This window comes from Tasmannia lanceolata, unplaced genomic scaffold (assembly GCF_043159265.1).
Source record: "Tasmannia lanceolata isolate RefF3 unplaced genomic scaffold, GAP_Taslan_0.1 ptg000007l, whole genome shotgun sequence".
In the NCBI taxonomy this organism is placed as follows: Eukaryota; Viridiplantae; Streptophyta; class Magnoliopsida; order Canellales; family Winteraceae; genus Tasmannia; species Tasmannia lanceolata.
Genome location: NW_027518684.1, coordinates 554,478 through 571,702, shown reverse-complemented (window position 1 = coordinate 571,702; position 17,225 = coordinate 554,478). Strand labels below are relative to the sequence as shown.

Genomic DNA, 17,225 nt, shown 5'->3' with positions numbered 1-17,225 from the left:
TGGAGGAAGCCCGAGAAGAGTCTCAAATCAGGGTCGCCGCCTACAAGAAGAAAGTGTCCAACTACCATAATTCGAAGATACGTCCCTGAGAATTCCGAGTGGGAGACCTAGTCCTCAGAAAAGCAGCTATCTCCCAACCAAAGAAGGTCGGAAAACACTCCCTGACCTGGGAAGGGCTTATCGAGTAAAAGAGGTGATACGCCCGGGAAGTTATAAACTGGAAACACTAGAGGAGCACTTATTACTCCACGCTTGGAACTCCAAGAATCTCAGGAAATACTATCAGTAGCCAAATATCGGGCGTGAAAGGTGACGTTGTAAATATTAATACATGTTAAATATGAATGATATGGAAACTCTTTTGCAGATCTCCGCGCCTTCTGGAAACCCAGTTCGCTAAAACTTGGGTACTTACATCTGGAAACCCAGTTCATTAAAACTAGGGTACTCGCTGCTTGGTTCGCCACGGCTCGCCTCCGCAAAGACCGGGTGCTCACTCCTGGTCCGGAACCAGCCTGGACAGCAGTATATCTGGAAACCCGGTTCACTAAAACTCGGGTACTTATTATTTGGAAACCCGGTTCACTAAAACTCGGGTACTTATTATTTGGAAACCCAGTTCATTAAAACTAGAGTACCCGCTGCTTGGTTCGCCACGGCTCGCCTCCGCAAAGACCGAGAGCTCACTCCTGGTCCGGGACCAGTCCGGATGCAACAACCACAACCGCCAGGAAACCCAGTTCGCTAAAACTCGGGTACTTATTATCTGAAAACCCAGTTCGCTAAAACTCGGATACTTGTTATCTTGGAAACCCAGTCCATTAAAGCTTGGACATTCTCCACTAAGGCGAGGGCACTCGACGGTTAGAACACCACGGTTTGCCCCCACCAGGACCAGTTCCAACCTGAGTTCAAAATGCCTGTTTGGAGTGTTATTAACACCGCATAAAACCAAATAGTATTAACCAGAAACAGACAAGTGTAAAGGGGGCGGACAATAAAAATTACTTTCCATTCAAGAAGTAGGGCCTCGAAGGACCATTACAAAAAATAATGCCTCAAAAGGCTGTTACAAAAGTTGGGCCTCTAAGGGACCATTACAAAAGAGATAGTCGAAAGAGATGGAAGAAGAGGAGCTCAAGGCACCCCCTGGCTACTATCCGGTACTAGATTTGTCTCCGGGGCCTCCGGTGCAACAGCAGTGGCCGGCTCGTCACCGCCAATCGTCGGTGGGTCAGGGAGAACCATTCCCTTCAAAACCATGCCCGGATTGTATTCCTTAACCTGCTCAAGGCAGTCAAAGAACCCAATCTTGTACGCCTCACTAGACAGGGTAACAAGTTTGTCCTCCTTCTTCTGAACGGCCGCTACTTGCCTCTCTCGGGCTCTCTCCCTCTGGACGTTGAGGGCTTCCACCGCCTTCTCCTTCTGCGCGGTCAGCTGAGCGGCAAAATCTTCTTTGAGCCGCTTGTTTTCCTCGGCCGATTTTTCGATGGTTCTCTGCAGTTCCTTTGCCTCCTGGATCAACTTCCCGTTCTCCTCCTCGAACTTTGTTATCGCCTCCGAAAACTTCTGGCTCTTCTCGCGGAGGTCATTATAATACAACAAAATCTACAGACCAGCCAGTGTTAACACAGGAAAGCGAGGACTAAAGCAAAAATAAACAAACACTCGAGGGCCATCTCACCTGGTAAGCTGACGAGAATATGGCCTCTTCAGCTGCAGCTAGAGGTTCGTTGAGAACCTGGAGCTTGTCATTATTGAGGAGGACTTTACTAAGGAGCTCCTTAGCCACCCGGGTCTCATCCAGGGCGGTGTCATTTTTCTGAACGGCCCAGTTGGGCCGAAAAACATTGTCTTCGGTCCTCGCCGGGGGAGGACGGGCTGCAGCTGATGTCCCTCCCGACTTGGAAGATTCCACGCCCCGGCCATGGGTGCCCACCAACCTCACTGTAGTCTTGGCTTTGGGAGGCGGTGGCGTGGCCTGGGATGGCGCCGGGCTCGCCATCTCTACGGCCTTTCTTTTTTGGCCCTGCTGGGCCTTCCCGAATGCCCCCTTTCTCATTCTGTCTACCAGGGACTGCTGCTGCATCTCTGGAAGTCAACATAGGCGAACAAAACCATTCAGTCAAAAAAAGAAAAAAAAAGAAAAAAAAGAGAGAGAGTATTTTACAAGACTAGCCATGTAATAACCGGTAAAATATATATATATATATATATATACAAATAAATAAAAATGGCCTCATAGGTGGGTAATCATCGGCCATTACTCATTTTTCCCCGAGTTAATCGGGCATGAGGACATCTGGCATAATGGGGCGTACGCGATTCGAACCCAATATTGAACGGCTTCCTACCACTAAACCACCGTCCCAGATGTCAACTAAAAATGAGTAGATACTTACACATATTAAAAATTACTAATAGTCACTATTCATAATTTCTATTCACAATAGTAACTATGCAAGATTACTATGCAGAAATACTATGTAAGATTACTATGCAGAAATACTATGCAAGTTCACTATTGAGATAAACTATTCAAAATTACTATTCACAGTAGGACCCACCGAGTACTATACACAAGCGGGTCCTACCACCAGTGGGACCCACAACAAGCAGGACCCACAAATAGCGGGACCCAACGTCAGCGGGACCCAGCACTAGTGGGAACCACTACCAGAAGGACACACCGCAACCACTTTCATTAACTCATTGGTTAAGCGGGTCACTCCACAACCACTATCATTAATGAGTAGTTGCGCTTCACCAACGGAAATAATAATTAAATAATATTAATCATCCTGTTACTATTCAAGCAGCCTTTACTATTCATTTATTTATACCTTTACTATTCCTATATTTTTGTAAAATCATTTAAGAGAAGCATTTAAGAGAGTAGTTGTGAATTTAAGAATGTAGTATCTATAAATAGAGGCTCCAATTTTGTTATTTCGACAAACCCTAGTAGAGCTAAAAAAAAAAATTCAGAGAAGAAAGAGTAAGAGAGAGAGGGAAAAAGAGAGAGAGGAGAAGGAAAAGGAAATCCACTTCATCACTACCAAGGTAAGTCTTTCATATAGATAGTTAAAGTATTTACTATGGGTAATATGGTTGGTTCTACCACCTATGTAAATATTAGGATAAAGCATGCATAAGAGGTGATAACTCGCTATAGATTATGCAAGTTTTATCATCTTATTTGAACGGTGAAATGCTAGCATAGTAACTGTAAAGTAAACTTTAATCAAAGAAAGGCGAACTGCTGAGCATAGTAGCCCATCTTATTTGAACGGTGAAATGCTAGCATAGTAATCGTAAAGTAAACTTTAATCAAAGAAAGGCGAATTGCTAAGCATAGTAGCCAAGAAATAAACTAAATCAAAGAATGGTGAACTGCTGAGCATAGTAACATGTGGGGTCCACATGAATAGTAACATGTGGGTTCCATATGAATAGTGCATGCTGGGCCCCATGATTTTAAAAATTTAATAGAAAGAACACTGAATACAGGGAACATTATTTTGGACATAAATGGACATTACCTGGACAGAAAGGACACTGCCTTAAAACATGAATTTGATAAAATTAGAATATATTTACAGGTTATCCACTCCAAGGTGTAAGCTCAAACAAACCTGTGATCAGAAAGCTATATGTAAGGGTTTTCTTCCATTGATTCTCTTTTGCTATATGTAAGGATTTTCTTCCATTGATTCTCTTTTGCTATATGTAAGGGTTTTCTTCCATTGATTCTCTTTTGCTATATGTAAGGGTTTTCTTCCATTGATTCTCTTTTGATATACTGGATGTGAATATTTCATATTCTTTGATTTTCTTTATATGCAATTGCTATAAGAGTTTCTATCCTTCTAAGATCCACAACTGATGAGAATCCAAGGGGGATCCTTTCTTTCAGACCCCATTCCTTTCAGATAAATGATTTTACTGATAAAGCTATAATTCTATTTTGTATCCTCGAAACTTATTTCCGTGAGATATGTTTATGTTTAGAGTTTATCTTGTGATACCCTAATTCTGAATATGGACTGAGTTATGATATGATGACGGGTGGACGCGTTATAGTCCTCCATGTGCACGTGGGTAAAGACGACTCTAGAGAGTGTAAATCTAGAGGATTATGAGCCGAGGTATGGCTATGAATGGGCCGAGATATGGCTATGAAAGAAAGCATCTATGCTTAATGAACTCTATATATATAATTATATATATATAAAATTCTTGATATCAAGTTCTGTAAGTTTTCTCTATACGTTTGGAAAGTATGTTGTGCTTATTCTTTCTTTCCATGTTTATAATGTGAGATGTCCTATCTGCAAAATATCATATTCTTATGAGCTTGACAATTCTACATCACTTGTTGTTTATACCCTACTGGGCTATTTGAGCTCACCCCTTTTTCCTTGTTTTATTGTTCCAACCCCCAGGTGAAGTATAGATGAAAGATGAGGAATGCTAGAGTTGAATCCAGAACTGTTCTAAAGGACAAATATGTTTTAAATATGTATCAACTATGTCTTGAATTAAGATGTAATAAGTTAGACCTAATTTCTGTAAACCCTCTAAACGTAGTTGTTGTATTTGAGATCTTGGGAATAATGAAAGTTTTTGAGAAAGATGATGTAATATTCTTCTACGCACCGAGTTGGTGTTTCTAAAAAAAAAATCCGGGGCGTTACAAGCCACCTAGGTGCTGGGGTCGCACTACTAAGCCCAAGCCCAACCAGAATCTCTTCCCCCTGGAAATCCGAACAATGAATGGGTCCCTCACGGTCCAGCTCCTCTCGGATTAGGGCAAACGTCCTCACGTCCTCGCCCTCAAGAAACAGCTTGCGACTCATTGCGACTGTATCCGGAGTGCCCCATTTCAGAGGAACCGGCCAGGGCTCATTGGACCCCTTGTCCTCCACATAAAAGAACCTGTTCCTCCATAAATGTATTGAAGAAGGAATACCAGTAATCATTTTCACCTCCGGGCGCTGGCTAATGTAAATCCAACCCCGCCCTTGTGCCTCTTCAATTGCGCACATGCGCGGAACAACGGCACATACAAGTCCCTCTGAAGCCGACCCTGGACGAGGTATATGAACCTCGTCAGCAGCCTCCATGAGTTTGGCGCAACCTGAGCTGGGGCCAGCCCGTAGTGTCGAAGCACCGCAGCGAAAAATGGGTGCAGAGGGAACCTGAGTCCGGCCCTTAACGACTCATCGTACATATAAACATCAGAACTTTTGTTACAGGCTCTATCTCCCTCCGTTGCCTCCCTCAGCCCGAACCTGGAAGGGACACAGTACCTATCCCTAATGTCCACCATCATGAACGCATCAAGGTAGTTCTCCTCCTGAAGAGCCTGCACGTTATATTTGGGATTGGCGTCCATCCGGGCCCTTGCTATGACCTCAACGGCCCGGCCAGGGATAAACGTTGTGGACGCCTCAGCGGCGTCACTACCAACACTCCCCTCTGCTCTGAGATAGCTATCCGTGGGGAGCGGAGTGGTGTTAAGATCCAAAATCACTTCATCCCCAACCACCTCGTCATCGCTATCTACGATATCAACACTCACATCGGGACTTCCCATATGAGGGGTTGGTGTCCAGACCGGCCTATCCTGGGTCCTAATCGACGACCTAGACCCTGAGCTACTAGAAGACGACCCCCCTGAACCGAACTCAGAACTAGAGCTAGAGCTACTAGACATAAAAGCAGGAAAAGAAACGAATGAAAGGCTCGCTCAAGAAGATTACCGGACAGAACTGAAATCCCCGGGTTCCGAACTGGTAGCTCTCGAATACGCAGCCGTTCACAACCAGCCGAACTGGCAGAAAGGAGAAGAGAAGCGAGGCGAGAAGAAAGTAAGAAGTGAAAAAATGAAAGGTAAAAAACCTCCGTTTATAAAGCTTTGCTAAGGCGGTTCGCATTTAATGCAAGACTCGCACTTCGAAGTGCCCTGCATAAAGGCCGCGTGTTCTTTTTCATTAATGATGAGCACGCACTTCGAGGTGAAGGCATAAGCGAATACGCGCGTATCTCCATGAAGCTAAGGGCATCCGTTACGTGCTCGTGCATCAGTTCGGCCCAAGCCGGACTGGATATGACGCGTTCCACAAAACGTCAAAAATTGCCGGACTGGATATGACGCGTTCCACAAAATGACAAAAATCAGTCCGGCCCAAGCTGCACTGGATATGACGCGTTCCACAAAATGACAAAAATCAGTCCGGCCCAAGCCGGACTGGATATAACGCGTTCCACAAAACGACAAAAATCAGTCGGACTGGATATGACGCGTTCCACAAAACGAAAAAAATCAGTCCGGCCTAAGCCGGACTGGATATGACGCGTTCCACAAAACGACAAAAATCAGTCCGGCCCAAGCCAGACTGGATATAACGCGTTCCACAAAACGACAAAAATCAGTCCGGCCCAAGCCGGACTGAATATGACGCGTGCCACAAAACGACAAAAATCAGTCCGGCCCAAGCCGGACTGGTGGCCAAATTTCCGGACTACCAAATTTCCGGACTCATTTCCAGGCCGGAGTGCCAAATTTTCGGAGTGCCAAATTTTCAGACTCATTTCCAAGCTGGACTGCCAAAATTCTGGACTCATCTCCAGGCCGGACTGCCAAATTTCCGGACTCATTTCCAGGCCGGACTGTCAAATTTCCGGACTCATTTCCAGGCCGAACTGCCAAATTTCCGGACTCATTTCCAGGCCGGACTGCCAAATTTCCAGACTCATTTCCAGCAAATTTTCGGACAGATGCCGCCCATCCAGTAATACAACTCACCACACTTCCCCAAGTCGCTATAATGACTTGGAGAACTGGGGGGCAACTGATGGGGTGTAAAAACTCAAGCCTATCACTGGCCGACACCTGTCCTGGAGTAGGTGAACTCAAGCCTATCACTGGCTGACACCTGTCCTGGAGTAGGTGAACTCAAACCTATCACAGGTCTGCACCTGTCCTGGCATAGGTCATCTCACGTCATCGAGTTTCCCTCTATAAAAGGAGGTTCAAAGCTCAAACCAATGGGTAATGCACAACCTCTCCAAAACTCTTAAACTAACTCTGCACTCCTGCTCATATACTGACTTGAGTGTCGAAGGGCCTGTCCGGAGTAGCACCCGGGTCGGTCTTCTGACCTCGTTTGCTTCTGTGCAGAACACAGCAACTTCATTTCAATCCCGTCCAACTCAACTCCTTCACTTCGGTTCCTCTGGTCACCCAGCTCAGCCCTTACGTCACTGCCATACCTGTTACCGATTTTCGGTCTAACACTATGTGAAGATTGTTGTGGCGGCAATGGGATGGCCCCGCAGTGGAGGACGAGATGCATCAATAGTCAATGCCAAGAAATACATCTCCAATATGATTGAACGAATTCCCTTGGGAACTCCCAAGAGGCCAGGACCTCTTGAGACTTACATTTTCGCCATGTATGACGAGAGCTACCTGCGCGGGTATGCATGGAAAAAGGTATGGAGTTTTTGACAAAAATGGAAAACCCTACTACTTTTAGACAATAGACAGAAATGTAAACATAAACAGATCTTACTACTACTACTACTACTAATACTACTACTACTACTACTATTACTGCCACTAGTAGTAGATGCCATTTCCTATTCTCCTATCTATCTATCTATGCATGTATGTATGTATCTATCTATGTGTGGATTTCATAAATAAACTGGCCTTCAAAGTGAACTGAAAGAGGTACTCTTACAAAAGAGCTTCTCTTCAATAAATGTACCTAATTTTTAGGTTGTAGGAGTCCGAAACTAAATGTGAGAGGGAACGTGAGAGAAATAAAGTATTACATCTTGATTGTAGATAACCGCTTAACATATTACACAAAACAGTAATATATAATTCCATCAAGTGAATGTTTGGCAACCACGAAAACATGGAAAATAAAAATACTCTAAACAAGTTTTTATGACGGCCGCAACCCGGTAGCACACGCCAGGGATGTGGCAGCGACCGCATGCCCATAAGGCTTCGGCTCATAAGCATGCAAGGTCTTTAACTGTATCTCAAAATTCACAATAGGAAATTCTAAATAACATCAATGACGATCAAATAGCTAATCACAAAGTGGTCAAAGCCATCAATAAATCCATAAGTCTCCAAATACTAATCAATAAAGAATAAATGCGGGCCTCTAAAATGTGAGAATTACAATCATCAAATTAAGTTCCTAACTATCAAATAAAAATGAGAAAGAACTAAGGGGCCGTTTGGGTATGCGGATTTTAGAATTCAGGATTTCTTCAAAATTGTAGATGAGAGACGAAGAAGCGGACCAGCCGTCGTTTTCTGATTTCTCGCCCTTCTTTCCGTCAGCACGACCGTAGCAGATCATCCCATGTTTCCAGGTTTTAGAAATCTCAGGATGCGAGAGAGATTTCTAAAACCTAGTTTTCTTACTTAAAATTCAAGAAATGCTGTCATGACAACACACAGCAGCTTGATCATGAACCCTGCTTTACAATGTTTTCAAACTAAAACTTGGATTCTAAAATCCGCGTATCCAAACGGCCCCTAAGTATTTTTGTCTTCTACGGAATTCCTTCATGCATTCTCACCAATCTCGGAATGAACTAATTTGGTTGATCATAAGAAAAGTGATTATTTAAGAGTGAGATAAACAACTTAGTAAGTAATCACCTGCCTTAACTAGCCGGATCAAATATGTGAGATCAAATATTTCAATACAGAGATTTTAAAAAAAATACACAGATATATACAATTTTAGAAAATGATATGAATTTTGAAATCAATGTTTTCAAGTTTTTTCCAAACCACATTTGTATAAAACAGTTCACAAACTTAAATACTTTCAGAAACCATATCCCTACGACTACAGTCACATGGTCGAAGATAATACCCCATATCATCTCTAAGTCAAGGTCTGAAATAATGCCATGTAGAACGGAGAAAATGATCATGGTACCAATGTTTAACCCCCCTCCAATTGGCAGGATCATATCATAGTCAGTCCGATTGTCTCAAACAAGTACAGAACAAAATCTTTCCAAAATTTAATAGGGTAATTACAGAGGATATTAATTACAATGCAAAATATGTTTACAATTTTGAGTATCATAAGCAAAGAAAATTGAACGGTTTAAGTAAGACACTTCTTTACATACTTGATCCGAACGACTTATTTAAAATAAATTTTCATATCAGATAGGATGCAACGACAAGGTTCCCTTTCAAGAATATTTGGATAACAATTGAGACTTAGTAGCCTAACAACGATTTTTTTTTGCACAAAAAAATCTTCAAAGTAAAATAATTTAACTTATCAATAAATTCAATATCAAAACTATGATTTAATCTAAAATTATTTGTTTTAACTAAGGTGTTGAAACACGTTAGAGAAGGTGAGAGATCACTTACCTTATTCACCCAAGCTAAATGCCTAAAACAAAAGCTTCTAAATTTTCAGGCTTCCTCCTCCAATTCTATGATAAATAAAAGGGAAAAATACAGATACAACCCCTCAACGTTTTGACATTTTCAACTATAACCCTGACTTTTAAAAGTCGCCAACGACACCTCCTGAGGTTTCAATTTGTATAAGGTAGACCCGCTCAGTTGACGGTTCGTCCACAAATTGAAGGGTTAGGATTATCTTATGGAGCAAATTTTTTTGGGCATACCTTATCTATGTCAGGGCCCATCAAATGAACACTTTGGATCATCCAACCAATGTGGGCCCACTGTGTTTTTGGTAGTGTTTGGATTTGGGTACGGGGTTTGGAGGGGGTATCCCCTTTTAATGTGTTTGGACGTCAAAAAGAGTTAAAGTGGCCCACTGTTCACGTCAAATCACCTTATAAGGGGGCATGCAATCAAATCACTTTATAAGGGGGCGCATGCTTACTGCCGGGGAGTGAAAATATCATCTCCCAATTTCCTTCCCCTTTTTATTTCAACTATTATTATTACTAAGAGATTTGCTAGCGTCCATGGCAAAAGGCATTTCGCTGATGGGCTGTTGCATGTGACAGCAACTACCTCGTGAATGAAGACAAAATCTGCGGAAAAGCAGCACATCCGCGAAATGCCTTCTGCAATGGACACTAGCTAATCACTATTATTAATACTAATCCCTAAAATTTAGAAGATGTTTCAAATCCTAATCTAAAAATCAAAATAGGGACAATCGATCCCCAAATTAATGTCAAATCTTGATCAAATTGTCTAAGACATTTATAAATAAATCTTAATCATGGTTATTAAAGAAAATGCCTAAAATTTAAAAAAAATTACAATCCTTTATGGCCAAATCAAATTTGGATCAAAACTTTCAAATTTACCTGAGTAATTAAATGAACTAATAAATCTAAGATGAATCCTACAATAGAGATATGTGATTTATCCAAAAAGAAAACGTAAAATCCAAATCATATTCAACCCTAAAATCAACAATCAAAATAAATAAAGACGAAGAAGAAAATACCTGAAAAAAATTTCAACAGAAAACCCCTTTTTCTTCTTTTTCCTCTCTCTCTCTCTCTCTCTCTCTCTCTCTCACACACACACACACACACACACACACATCAACAAACCTCATTCCATTACGAAATTAGTTTTATTTAAAAAAAGGTATTTTGCAGATTAGCCCCTCCTTTGCAAAATTATTGCTCATTAAGAATTTCATAAATGCCAACTAGTCCCTGCCTTTGGAAGATAATTGCCATACCATCCAAAAAAACAAACGACAGTTACTTTCTTCCATTAAAATAGAGAAAAAATGTAGCTACAATTACTGGTAGCTAACTTAGCTACTCCGTCGGCTTAAAATACAGTGGGCTGACATTGTTTGGGTGGTCCAAACCATTCAATTGATAGGCCCTCACATTGATAGAGTGTGCCCAAAAAATCAGCTCCATTGGATCATCCCAACCCTTCCAACTGTGGAGGCAAAAATGGACAGATTTATAAATATGGTTATAGGCCCATGATAGTGCAAAACTCACTATCATTATACAAAGATATAAGTGGCATTGGCTTAGGCCAAACTGGAATTTCTAACAACATTAATTAGCCGCACTGCTTCTTTATAACAAGCATCTAATGCACTAACTTCTAGCACCATGGTAAACCAGTTATGCATGTTTGCTTTTTGGAGGCCCAAGTGATATCTCCCCCCACCAAGAGTGAATATTTGATGTTATTCGATTGGCATCTATGTATCAAGTTGAGTCACTTGGAACAAGTTACTTGAGATTCGACAAATACTCGAGCCCATCTTCTTATCAATATAAATGTATTTTCAATGGGATTTTCTGGGGACCATTGCATAAGGCATTTCACGATGGGCTGTTGCATGTGAGAACAAACACATCAGGGGAATTAAATTAATAAGACAAAATCTGAGCCTTTGTGGCGGTTCTCACATGCAACAGCCCATCTGCGAAATGCATTATGTATGGTCTTTAGCAAATCCCATTTTCAATAAGCTATTGATATCATCACGACTATGTTTTGAAATGGGGGCAAACTTACCTTTTTAACCAGCTATGGAAGTATTACAACTCCCAAAAAGCACTCAGCAGCCAATAAGAAATTGTAAAATAAGGTGAATTGGCTCCTTTATCAAAATATGTGAGATGCTCATCTTATTGGGAATCTTGGGAATCTCGAGTAATCCATTTTTTAACCAGCTAATAGGATTTGCTAGGGACTTTCGCAGAAAGGCAATTCGTATATGCGTCACTTTACTAGAAAGATGCATTAAAAAAGATGCATTCTAAGTCACTACGGTGCTTGACATATGGACACAGAATATAAGATGCTCATCTATCCGAATGCACAAAAGAAAAGCAATGAAAAAAAAAAGGAGAAGAGAAAGCCATCGCGTCTTCCTTTTATCAACCAAACGGATAACTCTTATCTACAAAATTTGAGTTATGACAAGAAAAGGGGAGGGTGTAGAAAAATCTAGCACCAACTCAACTATATATCCATAAGAGGAGGGTGTAACTGGTGGGCTATGAGCATTTGAGTGAGTGTTAGTAGAGTGTGTTCCTCTCCCTCAATGGCATGGAATCCCCATCCTGATCGTAACTCTCTCTCTCTCACACACACAAACACACACATGGGATTTGCTAGGGATCATCCTACAAGGCATTTCGTGGAATGGCTGTCGCATGAGTCAGATGAGTTAAATCAATAAGACAAAATCTGAGCCTATATGGCTGCACTCTCATGTGACAGTTGTTCCACGAAATGCCTTCTATGATGAACCCTAGCAATTCCCTATATATATATATATATATATATATATATATATATATATATATATATATATATATATATATAGGAAAAAAGGATTTAATAGTTTGCGAAGGTAGCTTACCTATGCATGCTGCTTACCGCAGGCATATATATATATATATATATATATATATATATATATATATATATATATATATATATATATATATATATATATATATATATATATATGGAGGTCTTTGTTAGGGAACATCACACAAGGCATTTTGCAGCTGGGTGTTGCATGTGAGAGCAGCTAGCTCAAATGAATTAAATGAATACGACAAGATCTGCTGAAAAGTGAACTTGTGTGGCTGCTCTCACACACAACAGCCCATCTGTGAAATGCCTTCTGCGATGGTGAACCCCCCTTCCTAAGTAGACTCATTTTTAGCATCTCCAAAGGTTGGGTCCCTATGTGGAGTGGGTCAAGCATTGTTAGTGCTGTTGGAGAACAAAACCGGGGAGCGTTGAGTCCCAAAATCAGATTAATTACAAAAAGGGTCGGGGTGTGACAGAATGGTATCAGAGTCGTACCTCCCGCAGAACGATGTGTCAGCGAATATGCCGGGCCCTAAGGGGGTGGATTGTAGGACCCCACATCGGAAAGGGACAAAGCGCCTAGGCTATATGTGAATTCAGCATAAATAGGCTACAATTCAGGGTAAATCGGCTACAATTTTGGATAAATCTTCTTAAGTTAAGAGTATCTTTCCTAAAGTTCGGGATAAATGGGTAAAAAGTTTGGATGGATCGGCTTGGGAAGAAGTTGAGAGAATCTGCAAAATCTCATTGTAAATAGGTAAAAGATAAAGATAAATAGGCTTAAGTTCAGATTAAATGAACTAAAGTATAAGGTAAATTGGTTAAAGTAAAAGGTAAATCAGTAAAAATTTGAATAAAATCAGCTTTGAAAAAATTGGGTAAATCTACAAAAGTTCAGGTAAAATTGACAAAAGTTCATGGTAAATTAATTAACTAAATTCATGGTAAATAAATCAAAGAAAAAAGCGGTAAATCAGCCAAAAATCAGAAAAAAATCATGGCAATGAGGTAAATCATTTGAAAGTTAGGGTAAAGAAAAAATTGTTTAGGACTCAGAACATCTTTTGTAGCGGGAGGAAAGGAGAATACACACATGCGTGCGCGCACACACATATTTTCATTACTAACTATTCATTTATTATATAGGTGATTATGTCTATGGCGCCGATGACCCTGTTGATGATGATGATGACGATGATGATGATGATGATGATGATGGCGATGATGATGGTGATGGTCATAATGGTGGTCGTGGTGGTGATGGCAATAATAATTTTATGGCTATTCTTGCGCCGATCAAAAAGAAAAAAAAATAATATTTCTTTTGTGGGTTCCGTCTATGGAAGAGACGGAAACAAGATACCGTCAGTCACATAAACCATCAAACACTACAAGCATGATCAAATCTCCAAAATGTGGCTTCCAAAGCCCAACATTCAAGTTCTTGATGCCCTTTACAATAGCCAACTCGAAGTCAGCATTGGCATTCCTAACTCGGATCTCCGATCACTCGCCACCAATCCTGCAACTGCAAATTCATGGGTTAAGAAACACATTCGTGACTATTTGAAAGGTATCAACTTCAAGTACATTTGCATTGGTAATGAGGCACTGCTCACTAAGGACTCAGATCACTTGCTTCCTGCCATGAGAAACATATACGACGCAATCCAAGCAGTATTAACTAACAAGGATATGATCAAAGTTTCCACCACCATTGGCATGAATGATCTTGATTCGTACGACCCCACCAGTCCCCCGCCCACTTGCTCCTTCGATGAAAAAATCACAGAAAACCTAGTACCCATCCTCGACTCCAATGACACCCCACTCTTTGTTAACATCCTCCCTCACACAGTGCGTGTTTACAATCCTCAAGAGCCTGTGCTCCGCAATTACTTGTTCACAACCAACAATCCTCTCATGACAGATGGCGAACAGGAATACGAGTACACTTATGTGTTCGACTGCATTGTGGATGGGTTCTATTCCGCCATGGAAGCACTGAATATGCACGATGTGAAGATTGTTGCGGCAGCAACGGGATGGCCCCGCAGTGGAGGACAAGATGCATCAGTAGTCAATGCCAAGAAATACATCTCCAGTCTGATTGAACGCATTCCCTTTGGAACTCCCAAGAGGCGAGGACCTCCTGAGACTTACATTTACACCATGTATGATGAGAGCTACCTGCGCGGGCCTGCATGGAACAAAAGCTATGGAGTTTTTGACATAAATGGGAAGCCCTACTACTTTTAGACACTTGGCAGAAATGTAAACATAAACAGATCTTACTACTACTACCACCACTCCTACTACTGCCACTAGTGGTAGATGCCATTTCCTATTCTCCTATATATCTATCTATGCATGTATCTATCTACGTGTGGATTTCATTAATAAACTGGCCTCCAAAGTGAACTCAACGAGGTACTCTTACAAAAGAGCTTCTCTTCAATAAATGTACCTAATTTTTAGGTTGTAGGAGTCCCGAACTAAATGGGAGAGGGAACTTGAGAGAAACAAAGTATTACATCTTGATTGTAGATAACCACTTAAAATATTACACAAAACAGTAATATATATGTTTGGCTACCACGAAAACATGGAAAATAGAAATACTGTGAACAAGTTTTTGTCACGCCCCCAACCCGGTAGCACACACCAGGGACTTGGCAGCGACAGCATGCCCATGAGGCTTAGGCCCATAAGCATGCAAGGTCTTTAACTGTATCTCAAAATTCACAATAGGAATTCTAAATAACATCAATGACGATCAAATAACTAAATTTTCACAAAGTGGTAAAAGTCATCAATAAATCCATAAATCTCCAAATACTAATCAATAAAGAATAAATGCGGGCCTCCAAAATGTGAGAATTACAATCATCAAATTAAGTTCCTAACTATCAAATAAAAATGAGAAAGAACTAAGTATTTTTGTCTTCTACGCAATCTCAAACGAACAGGGCCAGTTGGTGTTATTTAATAATTTATACTTCAACAGGGATATCCGATCTCGAAGCATACGATCCCACCAGTTCACCCTCCTTGTGCTCCTTCAATGAAGACATCCAGGACAACCTAATGCCCATCCTTGAATTCCTTGTCACCAATAAAAGCCCGCTCTTCGTTAATGTCTTCCCTCATTCTGTGCGTGTTAACAACGGCCAACAGCCCGATATCTCCCATTACTTGTTCACCGCCACTGAACCTCTCATGACGGATGGCGAATATGACAATAATTTTGTGTTTGACACCATTGTGGATGGATTCTATTATGCCATGGAAGCGATGAACACCCGAGATGTGAAGATTATTGTGGTGGCTACTGTATGGTCACGCAGTGGAGGATTGGACTCTTCGATCGTGAATGCTCATAAATACAACTCGAATTTGGTTAAACACGTGCAGAGAGGGACTCCCAAGTGGCCTAGACATCTTGAGACTTACATTCACGGCATGTACGACGAGAATTACAAGCTCGGGCATGCATGGCAAAAAAGCTATGGAGTATTTGACAGACATGGGAAACCCTTCTACAACTTCCCTTAGTAAACAAAGACTACTAGATCACTATCTATGATCCATGTGTTTATTGATGTAATAAGAAAACTCTTCTCATTAGTACCCACAAAGAAGCTGTTATACAGAAAGCATCTCTTTAATAAATATATCTTATGTTTGATTAGTGGTAGTCATGGTTCCTTGTTTCCTTGACGTAAACCTTTTTGTCCCTTTTTATAAATTCTGGAGATTTCGCCATATCATATTGGCCCCAGTGTATATTGAGCATATATTTTGAAAAATACAATGAAGCCCACCTTTTTTGAAGATCTAAACCATTCAGTTGTTTTTTTTTTGAAATGGCAATAATTATAAACCATTCAGTTGTTGGGCCCAATGTTACTAGAATGTGCCACAAAAATCATCTTCATTGGATGATCCTAACCCTCTAATCTATAGATAAACTATACATATCGAAATCTCTATAGATCGAAGAGTTTGGATTTTACGTTTGGGCCTAACAACTGAATGGTTTAGATCCTTCAACAATGTGTTACTGCTGTATTTAAAAATAAAATAAAAATCGTACCTACATACAGTCATACGGACACCATATAACATAAATTTATTAGAAAATTCTTGTGGCCCACATTATTCCAATATCCAAAACCCTAATGAGTGTGTTTATATAAATCACTCAAAAGGGATAAAGATACCAAGAAATAAACATAAGTTGGAAGGTGAAATTGACAGAAATCCTAATTATCTGTAATTATTTAAACAGCTGTCAAAGCTTATTACAGTTCCCGAAAAGCTCTCATAAGCCAATTAAAACAGAAATGACAAGCTGAGTTTGTACAATTATTAAAACATGGGAGCGCCAATATCAGTAGCCAAATAATATTACTAATTCCATCTTTGGATCGCAAGAAAAGCAATTTGAAGGGGATTTTCTTGGGAATTATTTTTCACTAGAGGGAAATGATATGATTATGTATAAATTACAGAGTTATTATCATAAATTGAAAGTCTCTAAGTAAAAATTGAATAGGTTTGGTTGAAGTTATCTTTTTCATGTGTAAAAAATGTAGAAAAACATAGAAATATTTCTCTCTGTAGTTTTCCTTTCCGAACTTTTCCAAAATGTAGAAAAATTTTGGTCCTCCGGTTGCCCCTAAACCACAAGCCAATGTTGTCTTTGTGGGGTCAGCTCTCTTTTCCTGTTGATAGCTATTTCATTAAGTATTCAGAGTTTAATGTTGTTTTTAATTCTAATGATTAATAGATTGAATCTGTGGCAAATGTTTATATGTGCGCTGATAAAAAAAAAAGTCTCTTATCAAGAATCCAG

At 40.5% G+C, this 17,225-nt stretch overlaps 2 protein-coding genes across 2 annotated transcripts; both read left to right on the top strand.

The window, feature by feature from the left end:
• Window positions 1-13,780: 13,780 nt before the first annotated feature.
• On the top strand, window positions 13,781-14,626 carry LOC143881235 (putative glucan endo-1,3-beta-glucosidase At4g16260). The gene has a single exon (XM_077384224.1). The coding sequence runs from the start codon at window positions 13,781-13,783 to the stop codon at window positions 14,624-14,626; it is 846 nt and encodes a 281-aa protein (XP_077240339.1).
• Window positions 14,627-14,972: 346 nt separating this feature from the next.
• LOC143881234 (glucan endo-1,3-beta-glucosidase, acidic-like) lies at window positions 14,973-15,922 on the top strand. Its single transcript, XM_077384223.1, has 2 exons — window positions 14,973-15,087; window positions 15,375-15,922. The coding sequence occupies exons 1-2, from the start codon at window positions 14,973-14,975 to the stop codon at window positions 15,920-15,922; spliced, it is 663 nt and encodes a 220-aa protein (XP_077240338.1).
• The last annotated feature ends 1,303 nt before the right edge of the window (window positions 15,923-17,225 follow it).